General features: G+C 33.1%; 1 protein-coding gene across 1 annotated transcript; it reads right to left on the reverse strand.

Annotated features, from left to right (window-relative positions):
• Positions 1 to 5,703: 5,703 nt before the first annotated feature.
• On the reverse strand, positions 5,704 to 18,255 carry LOC122006691 (serine/threonine-protein kinase OSR1-like). The gene is made up of 21 exons (XM_042562284.1): positions 18,130 to 18,255; positions 17,823 to 18,048; positions 15,832 to 16,086; positions 14,613 to 14,737; positions 14,486 to 14,530; positions 14,316 to 14,397; positions 14,057 to 14,125; positions 13,807 to 13,977; positions 13,664 to 13,729; positions 13,352 to 13,420; positions 13,144 to 13,263; positions 13,012 to 13,073; positions 12,302 to 12,532; positions 11,416 to 11,522; positions 11,241 to 11,332; positions 11,131 to 11,166; positions 8,074 to 8,187; positions 7,902 to 8,006; positions 6,232 to 6,293; positions 6,089 to 6,140; positions 5,704 to 6,011 (listed from the first exon to the last, which is right to left on the reverse strand). Exons 2-21 carry the CDS (start codon positions 17,985 to 17,987, stop codon positions 6,006 to 6,008), a joined length of 2,034 nt encoding a protein of 677 aa, XP_042418218.1. The 5' UTR covers positions 17,988 to 18,048; positions 18,130 to 18,255; the 3' UTR covers positions 5,704 to 6,005.
• Positions 18,256 to 18,614: the final 359 nt, after the last annotated feature.

The following is an 18,614-nucleotide window of genomic DNA, read 5'->3' on the forward strand; positions in this document are numbered from 1 at the left end:
AAAACTTCCTTATTTGCTTCCTTTTAAATTTTAAATAAAAATTTCTCTAATAATTTTCCTTCATGGTTGGTTATAAAGGAAACTTTTATAAATTAAAATCTCTATTAAAACATGTGGATGATTTACAAAAAGGAAAGTTTTCTTTAAAATTAAAATTTTCCTTTCAATCTGAAATAAGGAAAGTCATCAAATCTTTTCTTAATCTTTTTAGAAACTATAAAAGGAAATTTAATTTTAAAACTCTCTTTTAAAATCATGAGGATGGTTTCATAAAAGAAAGTTTTATCAAATTAGGCTTCCTTTTAACTACAAATAAGGAAAGATATCAAACCTTTCACTTAATCTTTTGTAGAAAGTTATAAAAGGAAGATTTATAATTTTAAAACTCTTTTAAAATAATGAGGATGGTGATAAAAAAGAAAAGTTTTCTAAAAAATTAAAATCTTCCTTTTAACTACAAATAAGGAAAGATATCAAACCTTTCACTTAATCTCTTGTAGAAAACTATAAAAGGAAAGATTTAATTTTAAACTCTCTTTTAAAACCATGACTTCCACATATGGAAAGATTTTAAATAAAATCTCTTTTATTCTTTACATGGCCGACCACACCAAGCTTGGACTCCAAGCTAGGGCTGGCCACCTTGACTTGGCTTAACCTTTGGCTTGGCCGGCCCAAGCTTGGACTCCAAGCTTGCTTGGCCGGCCACCTAAGGTTGGGTAGGAAAGTGGGTATAGGTGGGTATCACACTTTATAAATAAGAGACTATGATAGGGATCGAGAGGAGAAATTGGTTTTGGTCTCCCGATGAATTTAAGCTTCCCGTGTTCGCCCCGAACACCCAACTTAATTTCATCAATAATAATTCATTCCACTAAAGAATTATTATTGAACTACCGCACCAATCCCAAATTATATTCTGGGCTCCTTCTTATCATGAGTGTGTTAATCTCCCTGTGTTTAAGATGTCGGATATCCACTAATTAATTGAGTTACTGATAACTCATTTTAATTAATATCTTAGTTCAAGAGTAGTATTACTCAACCTTATTGTTGTGTCGGACTAAGTCCACCTGCAGGGTTTAACATGACAATCCTTATGAGCTCCTCTTGGGGACATTATCAACCTAGATTACTAGGACACAGTTTCCTTCTATAATCAACAACACACGCTATAAGTAATATCATTTCTCAACTTATCGGGTCTATTGATTTATCGAGCTAAATCTCGCCTTTTGATAAGTCAAAGAAATAAATACTAAATATATGCGCTTATTATTATATTAGGATTAAGAGCACACACTTCCATAACAACTAAGGACTTGTTCTTTTATTAAGTCAGTATAAAAAAAACTTACCGTAAATGGTCTTGCTCAATACACTCAGAGTGTACTAGTGTAATTTATCAGTCAAGATAAACTAATACCTAATTACACTACGACTATTCCAATGGTTTATTCTTTTCCATCTCAGTCGTGAGCTACTGTTTATAATTTATAAGGAATTGATAACATGATCTTCTGTGTGTGACACCACACACCATGTTATCTACAATATAAATTAATCGAACAACTACACTTAACTTATAAATGTAGATATTTGACCAATATGATTGTTTTTTCTAAGTAAATGTTTATACAAAAAAGTTAGGCTTTTAGTATACATTCCAATACCCACAACCCAATCTAAGCGAGCCTGGTCCGGGCGCCCGGCCAGCTCCGGGTGCCCGGACTCCTTCCGGGCACCCGGGCACCTGGGCCCCTTTTCTTCAGTTTCTCCTTCTGCAAGAAAAGATTAGTCCAAGCAATAAAAAAATATATTTTACCCTACAAAATAGAGTTAGCACAACATAATAAAATGTGAGTATTAATTAGATCCTGTCTTCACGAAATCAGGACCTAGTCAAGATCTCAACTTAGTTTTCCCAAATGAACCTAAGTTAGATCGATGCCTACAGTTCCCTCAACGGGAAACGCATCCTCATTGGATCTCTCCTCCAGTTGCCTACCTTCACTTACCACTTGCAGTCACTTGACTTGCCTCTGACCCACCAAGTCTTCTCACCAGTTGTCAGGTCCACAAACCCAACTGGACTTCGGCTGGTTGCCAAGTCCCGCGGACCCAACCGGACTTTCCGCCAGATACCAGGTCCCACGGACCTATCTGGACTTCGCACTAGCTATCGGGTCCTGCGGATCTAGCTGGATTTCAATCTGGTGTCAGGTCGTTTAGACCAGTCAACTTCTGCACACTTGGTAGAAAGGTTAAATAACAAAACACTTTAACTTTATACTTCTTGTCATTCATCAAAACATGAGTTAGATCATTAGTACAAATTACACCAATATTTATGATTGTTTATCAATTATTGTAAATTATTGGCAAACCTAGAAAGGAATACCCCAACGGAATGCATCACACATAATCTAAGTAGTTTCATCATTTAATAAGCTATAATATGGCTGACCATAAATGCCTTTCTAACCTCTAGGAATGAAAGCACATTTAAATACTCATTTGCCCTATTTTTATCTTTTCTTCACATGTCTCAGTCATGGTTATGCCTAAGAAACCAAATGATTTCTTATTAGATTATTTCTATAGCATCAACCATGGAAGAGGAAGAATGCAAGGCTCTTGCCTCGGTATTTTTTGACCTAAACCTTTTCAGTTCATCCACTGTACATATCAGTCTGCAATGTGAGCAAGATATGTCAAGAAGGGATCTCAGTTAAAATCATCTTTGAAGGTTGAGACGGTTCTATTGCATTGCATGCATTTGTTTTACCTCCACTGCAAATTACATATCTCTTGTAGTAGCTTCTTCTCCCTTTCATGGGCAGCTTCCAACTGCAGGAAACAAAAAGTGAAAATGCAATCAAGAATTGGAACCTAGCCACTATGACTACTTGTATTTAGGTAGACTTACATTTAGGAAATTATGTAGCACACTTGGCAATCTAGGATAAATTTTGGATTTAGTTTGAAATTTTAAAAGTTTATTTTGAACTAATCAATCAACTCAAACACGATTGCATGCAGAGGTAAACAAAAGTTTGGTTAAATTGAATAAACTGACCAAATATAAAAATTTGGTTCAATTATTTTGATATTTTAGTTTAAAAAAATTACTTATTTGATTAATTCGGTTCAATTTCGATTTTAAAAATCCTTTTTCGGTTAAAACAAACTAGTAAATCTCCCATGTTAAAAAAAATTGATTTTGACTTCAGTTAAATCTTGTATGTTTCCATCATTGTTAAAAAAAAATGGTTAATTAGGTTTTCGACTGAATTAACTAATATTTTATCAGTTCGATTTTTCATTTTTATTTAAAAATTTTGTTGGTTTAGTAAGTTTGAAAAAAATTAGTTTATTCAATTTCAATTAATTTAGTTCGATTTTAACTGAATACTCAGTCATATTTATTTGACCACTTATGCTTTACATTTCTTCCATCACCTCCCTTGACCAACTTCTTCCGGTTCATCTACTATATCTCCAACACCAAAACCACCTCGGAATACAATCCAATGGAATGAACTACCTGATCTCACATCCACCTCCATCATAATGCACACCTCTAGATATGTCTGCTCACTTGGTCTCTTTTCTGGGTTGTTACATTTTCACAAAGGTATTTGTTGGGGCAATGGCTCCTCCCTTGTTGCTGGATTTATCCACAGTGCTAAGATAGGTTAATATATCTTAAGTTAGATGTATAGATGTGGTGTGTCAAGCACGTAAAACTTGGAATGGTGAATATCTTAATCAAGTAAGGAGCTATAACAGAATTTTATTAATGATTGTCTCATTTTCACTTTCTTCTTTACCATATTAGTTTACTTATATTTACTATAAAAATAATAATATTAGATATTCTTACTCTAATAGCTCTCTGACCCTTCACTCCCATCTATGGGTAAACCATGAGCAGCTAGTATTAATTTTTAAAAAATATTAAATATTTTTTTAGGATTTAGAATTTAGGGTTTAATATTTAGGCTAAAGGAAGTTAATTTTTTTTTAAAAAAAAATAATACTAGGTGCTCACGAGTTGCTCATAGGAATGACAATGGGTCGAATTCGGATTGAATTCTAAATTCTTTGTCCCTATAACTATTGAGTATCGGATATTTATTCTCATACTCATACACATTAAAAATCGGATATCTTCTATAATAATAATTATTTTCTATCCAACTATCATCTTTCAATAAAAGCATATTAATATTAATATCAAATTTAATATATATATATATATAAAGATTAAATATTTATATAGTCTACTCCTAACATAAAAAAATAGTTAGTGATTTTTTTATAGTTAGTGATTTTGGGAAAAGAATATATATATATATATATATATATATATATATATATATATATATATATATATATATATATACTATTTTCGATATTCGAGGCGGATTCCTTTCATACTCTCTTATAGTCGAACTGGATATCTGATCCTCTATCTAGTTTGAAGGAAATTATTATTTATAATTGCTCATAGATGGTATATATATATATATATATATATAATAACAACAGTGCTTGGATAAATTATTTTTAATATCTTATTATTTCTTCTAATGTTTAATTTGCTAATTTATGTTTTAATCGTTTTCTTATTTTTTTCTTAAGAATTTAACAAATGTTCATAGATTCATCAAAATAATTCAAATTTGAAAAAAAAAATAATAATGGGTGGTAATAGAATATTTGAGTAGAGTATGAATATTCGATCCTTCGATGTATATGAAGATGAAAATTGAATACAAATGGATATAATAAATAAAGATGAAAAATTAAAGATATAAAATCCGAGTTAAATTCTACCCATCATCCTCCACATCTCTTTAATCTCATCACCTTTTTTTCAAAAATAATAATCAATCAACAAAATAAGACAATTTATTTCTTAATGCACTCATCTATCATAAATTTCATGATTTGCACATTAAGAGTCCTCTCGGGGCGATGCGATGGTTAAGACATGGGGTGTTACTACATGAGGTCTTGGGGTCAAAACTCGACATGCGAATGAATCGCCTTTTGCCACATGATTTGCACATTAAGAGTCCCCATGAGGTGTCCAGTTAATTAAAGGATGATAGACTTACTATAATAAGATAAGAGATCAATTTTTAACAGGTGCATGAAAATCCTCTCATCCTAACTACTTAGCTATCGGCTATAACCTAGGAATGGAATGTGAGAGACGCATGAGATGAATGCAATCACCTTTTTGGTACAATGATTTGCACATTAAGATAAATTTTTATAAGCTCCTCAATTTCAATACCTTTTTTGAGAGCGGAAAGTCTCAATAAAGACCTCCCTGGTTCAACAACTTCAATGCATATTATTTCTTATATTTTAATACATGAATTAATTAGCTATAGAACTTAATGAAATAACTATTTCCTTTACTATAATTTGTGATAACTAATTTAGACTAACTCGATTGAGAGAGTTAAATGATTCGAAAGTGATTGTTGACCGTATTTTGCGATTGATATTGAAAAAAAAAAACACATTAAGTCCAAAAAGGGAGAATAGAAATGATAGTGTAATTTGGAAGACAAATATATAGCATAGGAATAACGAAAGAAAAAAATAACAGTTATGTTAATTATTTTGCAACCTCATTAAACAAACCACAAACAACCTCTTAAAGTTTCAGAAGTCAAGACACCATTTTTCCCATTTTACAATTTATTTACTCAGAAAGATAAGTAATTTATTAACAAAACAGGAGGCTTGCAATGTAAATAATTCATTGAAACCACTTATAACTGTTTATCAATTATTGTAAATTATTGGCAAACCTAGAAAGGAATACCCTAATGGAATGCATCACACATAATCTAAGTAGTTTCACCTTTTAATAAGCTGCAATGTCGCTGGCCATAAATGTCTTTCTAACCCCTAGGAATGAAAGCGCATTCAAATACTCATGTGCCCAACTTTCATCTTTTCTTCACACGTCTTAGTTGTGGTTATGCCTGAGAAACCAAGTGATTTCTTGTTATATAATTTCTATGACATCAACCATGGAAGAGGAAGAATGCAAGGCTCTTGCCTCAGTATTTCTTGACCTTAACCTTTTCAGTTCATCCATTGTACATAGCAGCCTGTAATGTAAGCAAAGATATATCAGGAAAGGATCTCATTTAAAACATCTTTGAATGTTGAGACAGTGTTATTGCATGCACTTTGTTTTACCTCCACTGCAAATCACATATCTCTTGTAGCAACTCCTTCTCCCTTTCATGGGCAGCTTCAAACTGCAAGAAACAAAGGGTGAAAATGCAATCAAGAATCAAAACCGAGCAATTGTGGCTACTTGCACGTAGACTTACATTTAGGAAATTATATAATACACTTTGCAATCTAGGATAAATTTAGGATTTATTTTGAAAATTTAGAGTTTATTTTGAACCAATCCATCAACTCAAACATAATTGCTTATAGGTGTGAGCAAAAGTTCGGTTAAACCAAACAAACTGACCAAATTTAAAAATTTGGTTCGAGTATTTTAGTATTTTTCCAAAAAAAATATCATTTATTTGGTTAATTCAGTTCGCTTTTAAAAATACTTATTTGGTTCAACTGAATAAACCGTTGAATCTCCTATGTTAAAAATTGATTTCGATTTCGGTTAAATCTTGCATGATTCCATTATTATTAAAAAAAATAGGTTAATTAGGTTTTCGATCTAATTAACTGATATTTTATACATTTTATTTGTTCAGTTTTTATTGGAAAATTTGGTTAGTTTAGTTAGTTTGAAAAAATTAGGTTTATTCGATTTTGATTAATTCAGGTCAGTTCAATTTTAATTGAATACTCAGTCCTAATTATTTTACCACTTATGCTTTATACGACTTCCATCACCTCCTTGACCAACTTCTTCCACTTCATCCATATTACATCTCCAACACCAAAACCACCTCTAAACCACAATCCAAGGAATGAGCTACTTGATCTCACGCCCACCCCCATCATAATCCACACCTTTAGATATGTCAACTCACTTGGCCTCTTTTCTAGGTTGTTGTTACATTTTCACAAGGCGTATTTGTTGGGACAATGGCTCCTCCCTTGTTGGATTTAGCCACGGTGCTAAGATAGGTTGATAGTATATCTTAAGTTAGATGTATAGGTGTGGTGTGTCAAGCAAGTAAAATTTGGAATGATGAATATTAATCAAGTGAGGAACTATAACAGAATTTTATTAACGATCGTCTCATTTTCATTTTCTTCTTTACCATATTAGTTTACTTATATTCACCATCAAAATAATAATATTGGATATTCTTACTCTAATAGCTCTTTGACCCTTTTGAATTATTATCTTTGACTATATCTTCTACATTTGTCTCTCAAACTACACTATTTATCAAGCTATATAAGTAAAGCGCATCGTAATATTCTAAAGTTGCATTTGAAATATCACATTTATACATTTGTAGTAGGTTAACAATGCTCACTTGTGTTAGTCTTGTTTAGCTATGAAAGTGCATCAATATAACCTCATATTAACCCTATTAATTCTTGCATAGTAGGATACATATATGCTGTGTTGTATGTAGTGAAACTATCCCAAGTGAGGTGATTTTTCTCATATGTGAAAAAACAGCCTTTAGGGTGCATAATCACTATGAACATAGAATTTCTCTTCATTCTCTGATTAAGATGCAAGCTAAATGCAGAAGCAATGCAACCCAAATATCTTGGTGAGTTACTAGTTACATGTATCTATATAAATTCATTGAGGTCTGGGTAAGTAACACTGATGAAATGAAGCAAACTTAAAGCTAATCCATGAACTAGAATAACACAGGCTTTGCAACAAAAAGTTAGCAAGAATTCAAATAAACTGCTAAACTCACAGTGTCCAAACTCATAGTGTCCTCATTCAAACGATTTGATGAACCAGTTGACATTGATGATAAATCACCAGCAATTAGCTGCTTCATCATACCAGCGATACATTCCTACAAGAGAAAATATGTTTGAAGAACCTGTAAGCATCAGGTTAGGAAAGAAGGATAGTCCATTTACCCATTGCAAGATATTTGCTTGCAAGACAGAATGCAGTTGTGGATACATGGAAAGTCCAAGATCTGATGGATGGTCAATTGATGTTGCTGAGTTTGGTGATAGTTGAGAAAACACCTGCAATGATCTACAAGTCCTCAAGAAATATAATATCAAAAAAAATGAACGATAGGAGGTCTGTAGTGGTTGAAAGTGAGCATAGCTCAGTCCTTATGAATCATACTCCAATAACATACATCAAAATGTGACATTTTATATTCTGATTGTGTACAATGGGTAACAATTTATACATACGTATTGGGTATGTAGTTTATCTATAATATGCAAACAAAATTGCTAATAATAGAGTGTTTACAAAATTTCTATGGATATAAGTTTAAAATGGTTCTAATTAGGGGTGAGCATTCAATTAATTTAGTTAATTTGGTATTAATTTTGTATAAATTCTTTTTATTATTTTTTAAACAAATTCAACTAATCTGTGTTAATCAAAATAATCGATTTTTAATTTAGTTCAGTTTTAGTAAAACTTTGATTTGATTCGGTTAGTCGATATTAAATCAATTTTCGATTAATTCGGTTAATTTATGGACCGAATTAATCGAATGTTCACACCTAATTCTAATGTAAATTTGATAAAAGTGAGAGCTCATGCAAAAAAGAGAAAAGTATTTTATAAACACTCTAGACGAATGACAAAATTAGTTGAAGGGACCATTTTTGGATAGAAAGAATACATATATTGTTGAAGACAAAGGAAGAGATGTATTCTGCTAAGGGATGAAGGCAGATTGGCCAACTAAGCTAGTTGGCACCTTCAACAAAAGTTTGTTTTTTTCAATTATCCCATTAACTGTACTAAACATCTAGTGGAAACAACAATCACTGTTTAAATTCCATTTTATATTTTCTCAAATAAGAGATCAAGCTTATTGAGATTTTATTGAAATCAAAATGGAATAAAAAAGGCACAAATTGGACAAGATAGAACTTGTGGAGAACAATTGGATGGTAGAAATTTTAGTGGGTACTAAAGACATCTCCAATGAGTTGACATAGGGCAGTCGAGTAAATATTCGGCACATATCACAAACCTCTTGGTTAGTATTAACTAACACCAACTCCACTACCAGTCAGTACATGGATCACACTAAATTGATCTTATTCTGGCAAATTACTGAATTATTAAACCATATCATCATAATGAATTTTTAAACATTGCATCAAGCACTCTGTAGAAAAAGAAATGGTTTCCATGAAAACTCATAATAATGAAAGAATATAATAGAGAAACAAGGCTCCCAAGTCTTGTGAGGTGAAAAGTATTTCTCCAACCAACAAATTATGTGCCCTGAAATCTACATTTTAAATTCTTTTGCATGGCGTAGGATATGAATTAGGCAATTCAAAGAATCACTATAGTAAGAGTATCCTGAATATTATATATTAGTTGGTTGAGAATATAGTTATTAGGATTATAATGAGATGAAATAAATTGTTGAGGAAAAATGGTTAGTAGCGCCTTTCTCAAGCATAAAATCTAGAAAATAAATTTTAAAACTTGTGCAAATTGAAAAAGGAAAAAGAAGCAAAGATCAAACGACCACAAAACCGACTTATGTGGTTCACCCAATGTGACTATGTAAAAGGGAGGAGGAGAATCCACAGTTAAGCAATCTGGAATAGTACAAGCAATGGTCACAACTTCACCAACATGCTTGAAGAAACCAAAGATCAAAACTCCCAACTCAATAAGATTGGAAACCAAGAAGATGAAAAACAATATATCTATAGCACAAAAATAATTGCTAAACAACAAAGGATTCTCAATATTAATCTTCATTTTGCTTCACTTGCAAAGAAAGGGGAAACTACCATACACAATGCCCAAAGAGGAAGGTAGTGAAGAAGCACAAGAGAGAATGAAAGAAAGTTGCAGGCTCAAATTAAGGTGGAGGGCTTTAAAGGTAAGTAAAAAGGAATTGTGTCATAATTTGAATTAAATTTTAAAATTTAAATCTTCCATGAAAAAATTCATATGCTCATTTAGCTACGCATAATTTTAGCTTTAAACATGATGATTCTAGGGTTTGATTTCGTGATCGCTCTTTTTTTCCTAAGGTTAGAAAAGAAACTCAAAATCTAAGAAGGACAGACACATGCTTAGGTGTAGGAACATGCAAGGAGAACATGGGAATTCTAATTAAAAAACACTAGTATTTTCCCTCTACTAACTTCCATTAAGATTTGAAATCTCATTCCAAGCCTAGGCTTTAGTCCTTGACCAGAATGAAACACAACAAGTCGACACTTAGTGTCGAAGACACAATAGGAGAAAGGAATTGAATCAGAGGCGAAAAGGAAGACAATGGAAGGAGAAAGAAAAAGACCTTAACCTTATCATATGGAAGTTTGCGCTGGAGTTGGACACAATGACCACTATCATTGTAGTCTATGGTCAAGCAACTTCATCTCCAATAGTACAAGCCTCAAGAGGCTTCATCATCTCAAAAAACTCATGAAAGTTTTATTAGTCACGGTTAGAAGTGTTCAAGAACTGAGGGCAACCAAAGACAATGGAAGATTTCTAATCACAGTTTTGTTGTCTCAAATAAGTACTATATGTCGTCCAACGGGTGGAGAGAGATGCTTCCCATGTGTCAACTAGCATGGAACCCTATTTAAATCCTTGACTTCTGCAATATCCGTATCTTGTATCATGTCTATGCAATAATAGTTATGACAAAGTTATGGCACCCACACCGTTGCACCTATAATTTGAGAGAAAACTCCTTAAATTTAACTTGAATAAATATCACACTCTACATTTGAATGATTGTGATGGTAACTAAGTCAAAATGAAGATGAAAATGAGCACAGAAGATATTTCCCAAATATATCAATTAGGATGCATTCAAACAATGTTTCTTGTTTGATGAGAACCAACAATGAAAAGGTAGATATAATAAAAAGTGTTATGGCTAGAAATTCATAAGTATGAAATGGATTATCAAATATGAGAGACTTCCTAAACCAGAAAAGATATAGCATCCAACAAACCTGCATACTTTGACTCTTTTGAAGGATTGGAGAAGTCTGAAATAGAAACCCAGCATGCCAGTGTTACAATAAACAAAACAACACTACTAGAAAAACCATTACAAATGTACCTTTTCTGAATCAACAGTTTCTGACATCACTTTAAATCGACCTTTCCTCTGAACTTGTGGATGCTTTGACTTATCTTCAATATCATCAACACCTTTTGATACAAACAATATAAGCTAAGAGAGTGTAAAACAGGTGTAATTATATAGTTTAATAAACCAAATATTGAATGCTTGCCTGCTGACTTTGATGGTCTAGGTACTGTATCAATAGGTATATCATTTACTTTCTGAAGTTCTTCAAAACCATTTCCACCATTTTGGAGATGATTTTGTTTTCTAACACTAAAGAAAATGAAATAATAATTACTTAAAAACCTTGGTGAAAGTATATTATAATAGCATGTTAGCACATCAATCATCGAGGTAGGGCAATGTTACTTGGTAGGTAAAGTCAAAGTGTCCATATAAAGTAAACAAAAAATAAGTTAATGAGATGTCAACTGCCTGAATATTTTATAAGAATGGCAAGACGAAAGAGGTCTATGAAGAACAATAGATTGGGCATTTGCAAGCATATGTAGTTAAGCATCTAAGCACAATATTAGCAAGAATACCATTGGAAAATAGGTAGTCCCTTTCAGGAGAATAATGAGATATTTTAAGGTGGAAAAAATCACATATTTTTCCTTCTCTCCTTTTTCTCCCTACAATTGTTGTAAGTTTGTCATCTTAGCTTCTTTCCTACATAACCTACATCTATGGTCCTTTAGTTTCTAGTTTGAACTAAATTCTAAGGGATATCCCAATCCATATTGAATGTTGAACAAAAGAAGCAATGGACATCACCTCAATGCAGTAGTTTATATATATAACAAATGCAATAATGAAATTTGAATGATAAAGAGAACAACTTAAGTAGAAACTTTTATGCAAATACATGATGTCATTACTACCACATAAATGTAGCGACGAAATTGAAAATGGATGTGCACAACAAGTAATGCAAGTTATACATGAAGAAAAGGTTGTTTAAGTATAAGAACAATTATAACAGCTAGAAAACAATGAAACATTGCATGTATTGGTTATTGGAGTTGCACAGCATATAGCACATGTCAAACCTTTCTACTTTTGATGAGGGGATAAGTTCTGAAAATGATAAATTTGTAGAAAGTCTTCGCTCATGAGACGACTGAGCTTGCAAATTATCTTGATTCTTTCCAAAAAACTCAACTTTATTATTTTCACCAGATCCATTTTGTTCATGGTTAGGCTGCAGATCACTTCTGATAATTTTTTGATCATTGGTAACAGCAACCTTAACTTCATTGTCTGATCCATTAGATTTGTTTCTGTTAAAAAGATAAAATAAATAGTTCTTAAGAAAAATGAAATAGATAGTTGCATGAGAATTTAGCTGTTATTATGAGAATTTATGTTGAGAAACACAGTTGAAAATAGGGGTAAACATTCAATTAATTCGATTAATTTGCTATTAATTTTATATATTTTATTTTATTATTTTTTTAAACAAATACAGTTAATTCGGTGTTAATCAAAATAATCGATTTTTAATTTAATTCGGTTTTAGTAAAACTTTGATTCGATTCGGTTAGTTAATATTAAATCAGTTTTCGGTTAATTTATGGACCAATTAACCGAATGTTCACCCCTAGTTGAAAGAAATGTGTTGAAAGAAAGCTAATACAATGAAAAGATTAAATACCTGAGTTGCTCCTGCACGGATATTTCATTAAATTAACACAACAGAAATGACATTCAATAGAAACATACTAATAATGGTAAGACCTATATCATTTCCATAGATTACCTCTGGCATTGAGCAGGTGGATCAGCTGCCATAAGAGTTGACTCATCTGAGAGGACCATTTTCTGCTAATTCATATGTTGTTAGTAACCCAGACAAACTTCTCCCATCAATTTAGAGAAGGCTAGAACTTACAACTTCACTACTACACTTTGAAGAGAAAATAGGCACAAGTTCTTGAATTGTTTCTTCCAAAGCCTCATTTTCAAGCATTTGGCTTGAATTTGAGTCTTTAATTTCTTCATTTTCCATAATCTGACATGATTGAATTTACTTTACCAAAAGCATTTACTAATGGTTTCAACTTACAAAAACCATGGAAAAATAGACAGAACACGTTTACCAATGAAGCCTGAGCTTTCAAATCCTCCATATCAAAGTTCCAAGCACTAATTCCTCGTTTGTATTCACTCTAATAATGAAAAAATGGATAGTCCATTATAAGCATCAAAGACTACTAATAAGTAGAAAGCACATGTGGTGACATGATATAATACACTAAAATCTCTCTGAAAACAAGGATAAAGATATTGAACACAGGTCCTATCATGGAGTAGACAGGAGAGGGATTATTGAGAGAAGCTTAAAGGACTCTTGTTCTTAATGACAAAGGAAATAACATAATCACTTAAAGAAAGGTCATGAGAATGATAACCTGAGATAATTCTTCCTTCTCACTATCTAGCATTTTCTCTTGTGCAAGTAAATCTTCTTCTTTCTCCTATATTTAATAACAAAATTTGTATTACAGAGCTTGATGTAATTAACTTCAAGCAAAGTAATTCCATACGTTCCTACCTTAAGTGCTTGATGGCGATCAACTAGAGTCGGTAAGCCATCCAAAATCTTTCGTACTATGTAATCTTGTGATCGTGCCTGTTTGAAGAAAGGTTGTTTCAATAGCTTATGTGCAGACGGCCTCTTTGAGGGATCTTTGATCAAGCACATAGATATCATATCCTTGAATGACTAGAAGCCGAAAACAAAAAAGAGAGAAATGAGTTGTCATTCAAACAAAGAGGATACAACAAATGTAAGAAAATATTACTTTAGAGAACTTTTTATCTGTTTCGTAGTCAAGGCCTGGAGGAGCATTTTGCAAGGTCATGAGCAAGACCTGACATGTCAAATGAACTTGATATAGCAATTCCTATGGTAAAGAAATAAAATTTGGAAATTTTCAAGAATTTTCATGACCTCCTAATGTATATTGAATATGTGCCAATCAAATAGATAAAATGAAATGAATTGTGATGGATTCACATCATTTGGCAATGATGCAAAGTCCATGATGATGGAAGAAATACCTTAATTGGAGGATACTTCGAAAAAGGAGCATGACCATGAGCAAGTTCCAAAGCAGTTATTCCAAAAGACCAGATGTCAGCCCTGAGATATTTTGTAATAAATTCTTTGATATATGTGAGAGGGAGAAAATTAATACACTGACTTAACCAAGGGGAATCAGTAAACCAACTTGAAATCATATCCATGGAGTTGCTCCATCACCTCAGGAGCCATCCTATTGGAGAAGAAACATGTCATACATTTGGAAGATGCTAGAGCATAATCACACAAACTTCTAATTAAACTAGCATTTGCACCAGCAAGGTGTCCCAACAAATGTATTTCTTGATCTTTGCCTATCACCCGAATCAAAGAGGCAAGCTGAAACACCGAAGTCCCCAAGTTTAACAGCACCTTGTGCATCAACCAGAATGTTTCCAGCCTAAATATAGACAGGACAAATTAGAGAGTTAAACTTGTTGGAATATATTTTATGTTTTGAACAATTCCATAATGAAAACTCCACAAACAATCTTGAGGGATGTATCACCAATGAAACAGCATAAATAGTTTGTTAACAATGAAGAAACCACTGAAAAATTAGCACTTGTCAGAGAAGGTTGTGAAGTTACATTATGTTTGTAATACTTCTTCTAAAATATGACCATTCATTATCCATCTAACCCGATAAGATTGGGAGTATCCTTGCCCAGTGCAAATCATTTCTATATTCAATTCATGAAATGTGAAAACTGAAAAGCATTAGCAACATAGGAGGAGAAAACCACAAGTTGTAATGCCTATCACTATAGGCAAATTTGCTAAGCAACTACTCTGAAGTCCAAATCTGTCAGTATTTCAGTAGTTCACATATTTTTAGACAGCAAGAAAAAAAATTGATTACTACCAATAGAAATACTAAATATAATGCTTGTGGTATCACCATCACTGATAATTCCTAACAATGCCACATTATTGAGCTTGTTAGCTAACATCATCATGCAATAAGGTGCTCATTAATAATACGTTATCATTTTGTTCAAAATAAGTAAGATAATCATATTGACACTTGAAATGCTACATCTTTGGAATTAGCTACATTCATGTAATAAACAAAAGATGTCCTACTTAAATAGAGCAAGGAGATCAAAAATGGAAAAACATTATGCTAGTTATTCAATAAGCAAACATAATTTCCAAAAAATTACTGCAAAAATGGATTTGTAAAAATGACTGTTTGAACACTCATGACTTTCTTTACTACTATCATCAACAATAGTCCCAAGCTTTGATGAAAAAGATTGAGGATTGTGTTACACATCAACTAACAGTGCAAAAAAGTCTCTAAACTCTGAGAATGGATCCTAACTATATTTGTGAAGTTAACCACTAATAGTTGAGACCAATATGACTTCTTGTTGTTGTTGATGCCTATCTTTTACTATTACATTTGATAGTTTCTTGCCAACCAATTGCCAAGAATGAAAAGGATTTACAAAATAAAAGATTGGACAGATGAATCCAACATAGGTGTACCTTTACATCACGGTGTATATGCCCATGATTATGAAGATATTCCAATCCTTTAAGCACCTCTCGTAACACTGTTGCAATGATGTTTTCATTGAATCCATTGGGGTAAGCAGACTTCATTATATGAAGACAAGATCCTCCCTCCATATAAGGCATAACCACCCATAGGTTGTGATCATTCACGAATGAGCAGTGTGCCTTGAGAACATTTGGATGGTCAATCAATATCATAGTTTGTGCCTCTCGACAGATATTGTTCTGGAAAATCATAAACAGAAAGATCATTTACAATAGAATAAATCTTTTTCAATACCAATAAACAAGAATAAAACTACTGCAAAATAATAAATTAACATCAAAGAGATTTGATGTACTTTGATTTACACGAAATAGCATCCACCATATAAAGAAACTCAACAATTGACAAGTAAATAAGCTAGATGTTTGTCATACGTATGACTAAATATCAAAGGGTTACTACAAGTTGTTAGTTGGTAGTCTCTTGAAACATGCAAACTCAAGGAGAAATTAATTTGAATGTGGCAGAGCATGATTAACTAAATTGTGATATATGATGAAATACATAAATAATAAGTAAAGATAAAAAGTAGCATACTGATAGGAAAAGAACATCACCTAAACTTCATCATAAACAATCATGTATATCCTATAGTTAGCAAACTCAGTCCATCCAGATACCGACTGCCTGACTCGGATCAGGATCGACAACAACTAATCTGATCATGGCCAATTTGAGACATCTATTCAAGGTTACTAAGATGATGCAATTCCAATCAAAAATTGTTTATATCTTGAAACAAATCAACTAAATTATGTTAAAATTGAAAGGAATTAGTGATTAAGTTGGAAATGGACTGATTTCTAACTGACACAATGATTTCATCTCAATAATCATTCCAGAAGGGCAAAATGATCAACAAGGTAGCAAGGAGCATGAAAATAATAAAAAAGAAAGAAAAAAAAGAAGAAAATGAATGTCTATTCAATGGGATTGCATTTAGATTTGAAAGAAGAAAATGAATGTCTATTCAATGGGATTGCATTTAGATTTGAAGAGAAGAGTAGAAAGAGAACCTATTATAGGAAGTGTTGTCACAACCCATCAAATTTCAAGCCCAAGAGAGAATCTTAATCCACCCTTTGGCCCACTCTCTTGACCCAAGGGTATAATGCCATAAGAGCTTCCAATCAAGCTTCCACATGCTAGCTCCTAAGCACATTGCCCATGGCACCTTATCACATGCTAGCTCCTAAGTTAGTTGAGTGCAACATAATAAGATGGCAAATCTCTTTGAAACAACTCCAATGATTTTTATAAGCACTCGTGAGTAGGGGTGAGTAGTCGATTAATAATCGAACCAACTGAACCGTTTAAACTGAAACCAAACAAATTCGATTTTAAAACCTAACAGAATTTACCGAACTTTTATTAAAAAGATGAATAAACCAAACCGATAAAACATTAGTTAAGTTAGTTGAAAATCAAAATAATCGAAATTTCTATTTTTGTTAGACTCGGGACGGAAGGGAAGTCACAAATTATGGAATTAAGGATTTTAAATTCCAAATTCCAATTCGGGCATAGTCGAATTCGGTTTAATCGGTTTAATCAAATTCGGATTTTTAAAATCGAATCAAACCACCGATTTGATCGAAATAACTGATATTTAAAGAAAAAAATGAATTTACAAATTAATTGAACCAAACTTTTAACTTTTTGGTTCGGTCAGTTAATTCAGTTTAACCGGCCTTTTGTTAACAGACAAGATTCATCCCTTAAGATGATTAGAATCAATCAATCAAAATTCTTCTCGCTATCATTCATATAATCGTAAGGTAAAGCAACGATAAATATCGGCATCTAAGAAGGAAAAAATGTCATCTTTAGACAAATTAATAGCTTTCTACCATTATTCGTCAAATCAAAAATCAAAGATATTAATTTATATGAAAGAGTTAGAGATCGCGCGCACCAAATCACTGTTATGTTTTTCAAAATCTACTATCTTTATAGCAACGACTTTATCAAGAGACACGCAGCGTGCGCGATAGACGGAAGCGCTGGCCCCCTGCCCCACCACCTCCAGCAGCTGGTAATCCTCTACCCGAATCGGGTACTTCTTCTTCTCCCTCTCCATCGGCTTCCTTGCCGGTGTGGCGGCAGCGGCCGCCGAATCAAACCCTAGAAATCGATCCAGCCTGAGATCGCAAAAATAAAAATAAAAATAAAAAAATCAGAAAACAACAAGAAACAGAGAGAGAATTGAGGAGAAGACGAACGACGAGATGAATGAGAGAAAGGTTGGATCGGACAGAGGCTAAGGATTGGGGGTCAAGAATCCCGAATTAGGAGGAGGAGAGATGAAGAGTTCTTATCGACAGAGCGCTTTTTAGGCTTTCTCGTGAGACAGAGAGCGACACCACGCCGCGATTTGAGCTCTTTCATTTATATGGCGGAGGCCCTGTTCGTATGGGCGGCGCGCGCCATATGACGTCACGCACGGTGGTCTTGTGCTAAAGGAATGGGACTGGGCTTTGTATTTAGCCACCCGATTTCGTACCTTAGTGGCGAGAGTCTTGCGTGTCACCTGCAGCCGTGTAATTAGTTGCCAGAGGTGGATCCCACGGTGGTCGGTGGTCTTGGACTGGGCTTTCTTTCCCAGTATCGGTTTTTCAACGATACTTGTATTGACCCACCCGATTTCGTACCTTAGTGGCGAGGGTTCTTGCGTTTCGCCAGACATTAGATCTCGAGGTGAGGTGTC

The sequence above is a fragment of the Zingiber officinale genome, chromosome 7B, assembly GCF_018446385.1.
Source record: "Zingiber officinale cultivar Zhangliang chromosome 7B, Zo_v1.1, whole genome shotgun sequence".
In the NCBI taxonomy this organism is placed as follows: Eukaryota; Viridiplantae; Streptophyta; class Magnoliopsida; order Zingiberales; family Zingiberaceae; genus Zingiber; species Zingiber officinale.

Coding starts and splice junctions, on each gene's coding strand:
- LOC122006691 (XM_042562284.1), bottom strand. CDS start 17,987: ATGGAGAGGGAGAAGAAGAAGTACCCGATTCGGGTAGAGGATTACCAG. Junction 13,978..14,056: donor CAGATAAAAAGTTCTCTAAA/GTAATATTTTCT, acceptor TTCGGCTTCTAG/TCATTCAAGGATATGATATC. Junction 11,333..11,415: donor TAGACCATCAAAGTCAGCAG/GCAAGCATTCAA, acceptor TTGTATCAAAAG/GTGTTGATGATATTGAAGAT.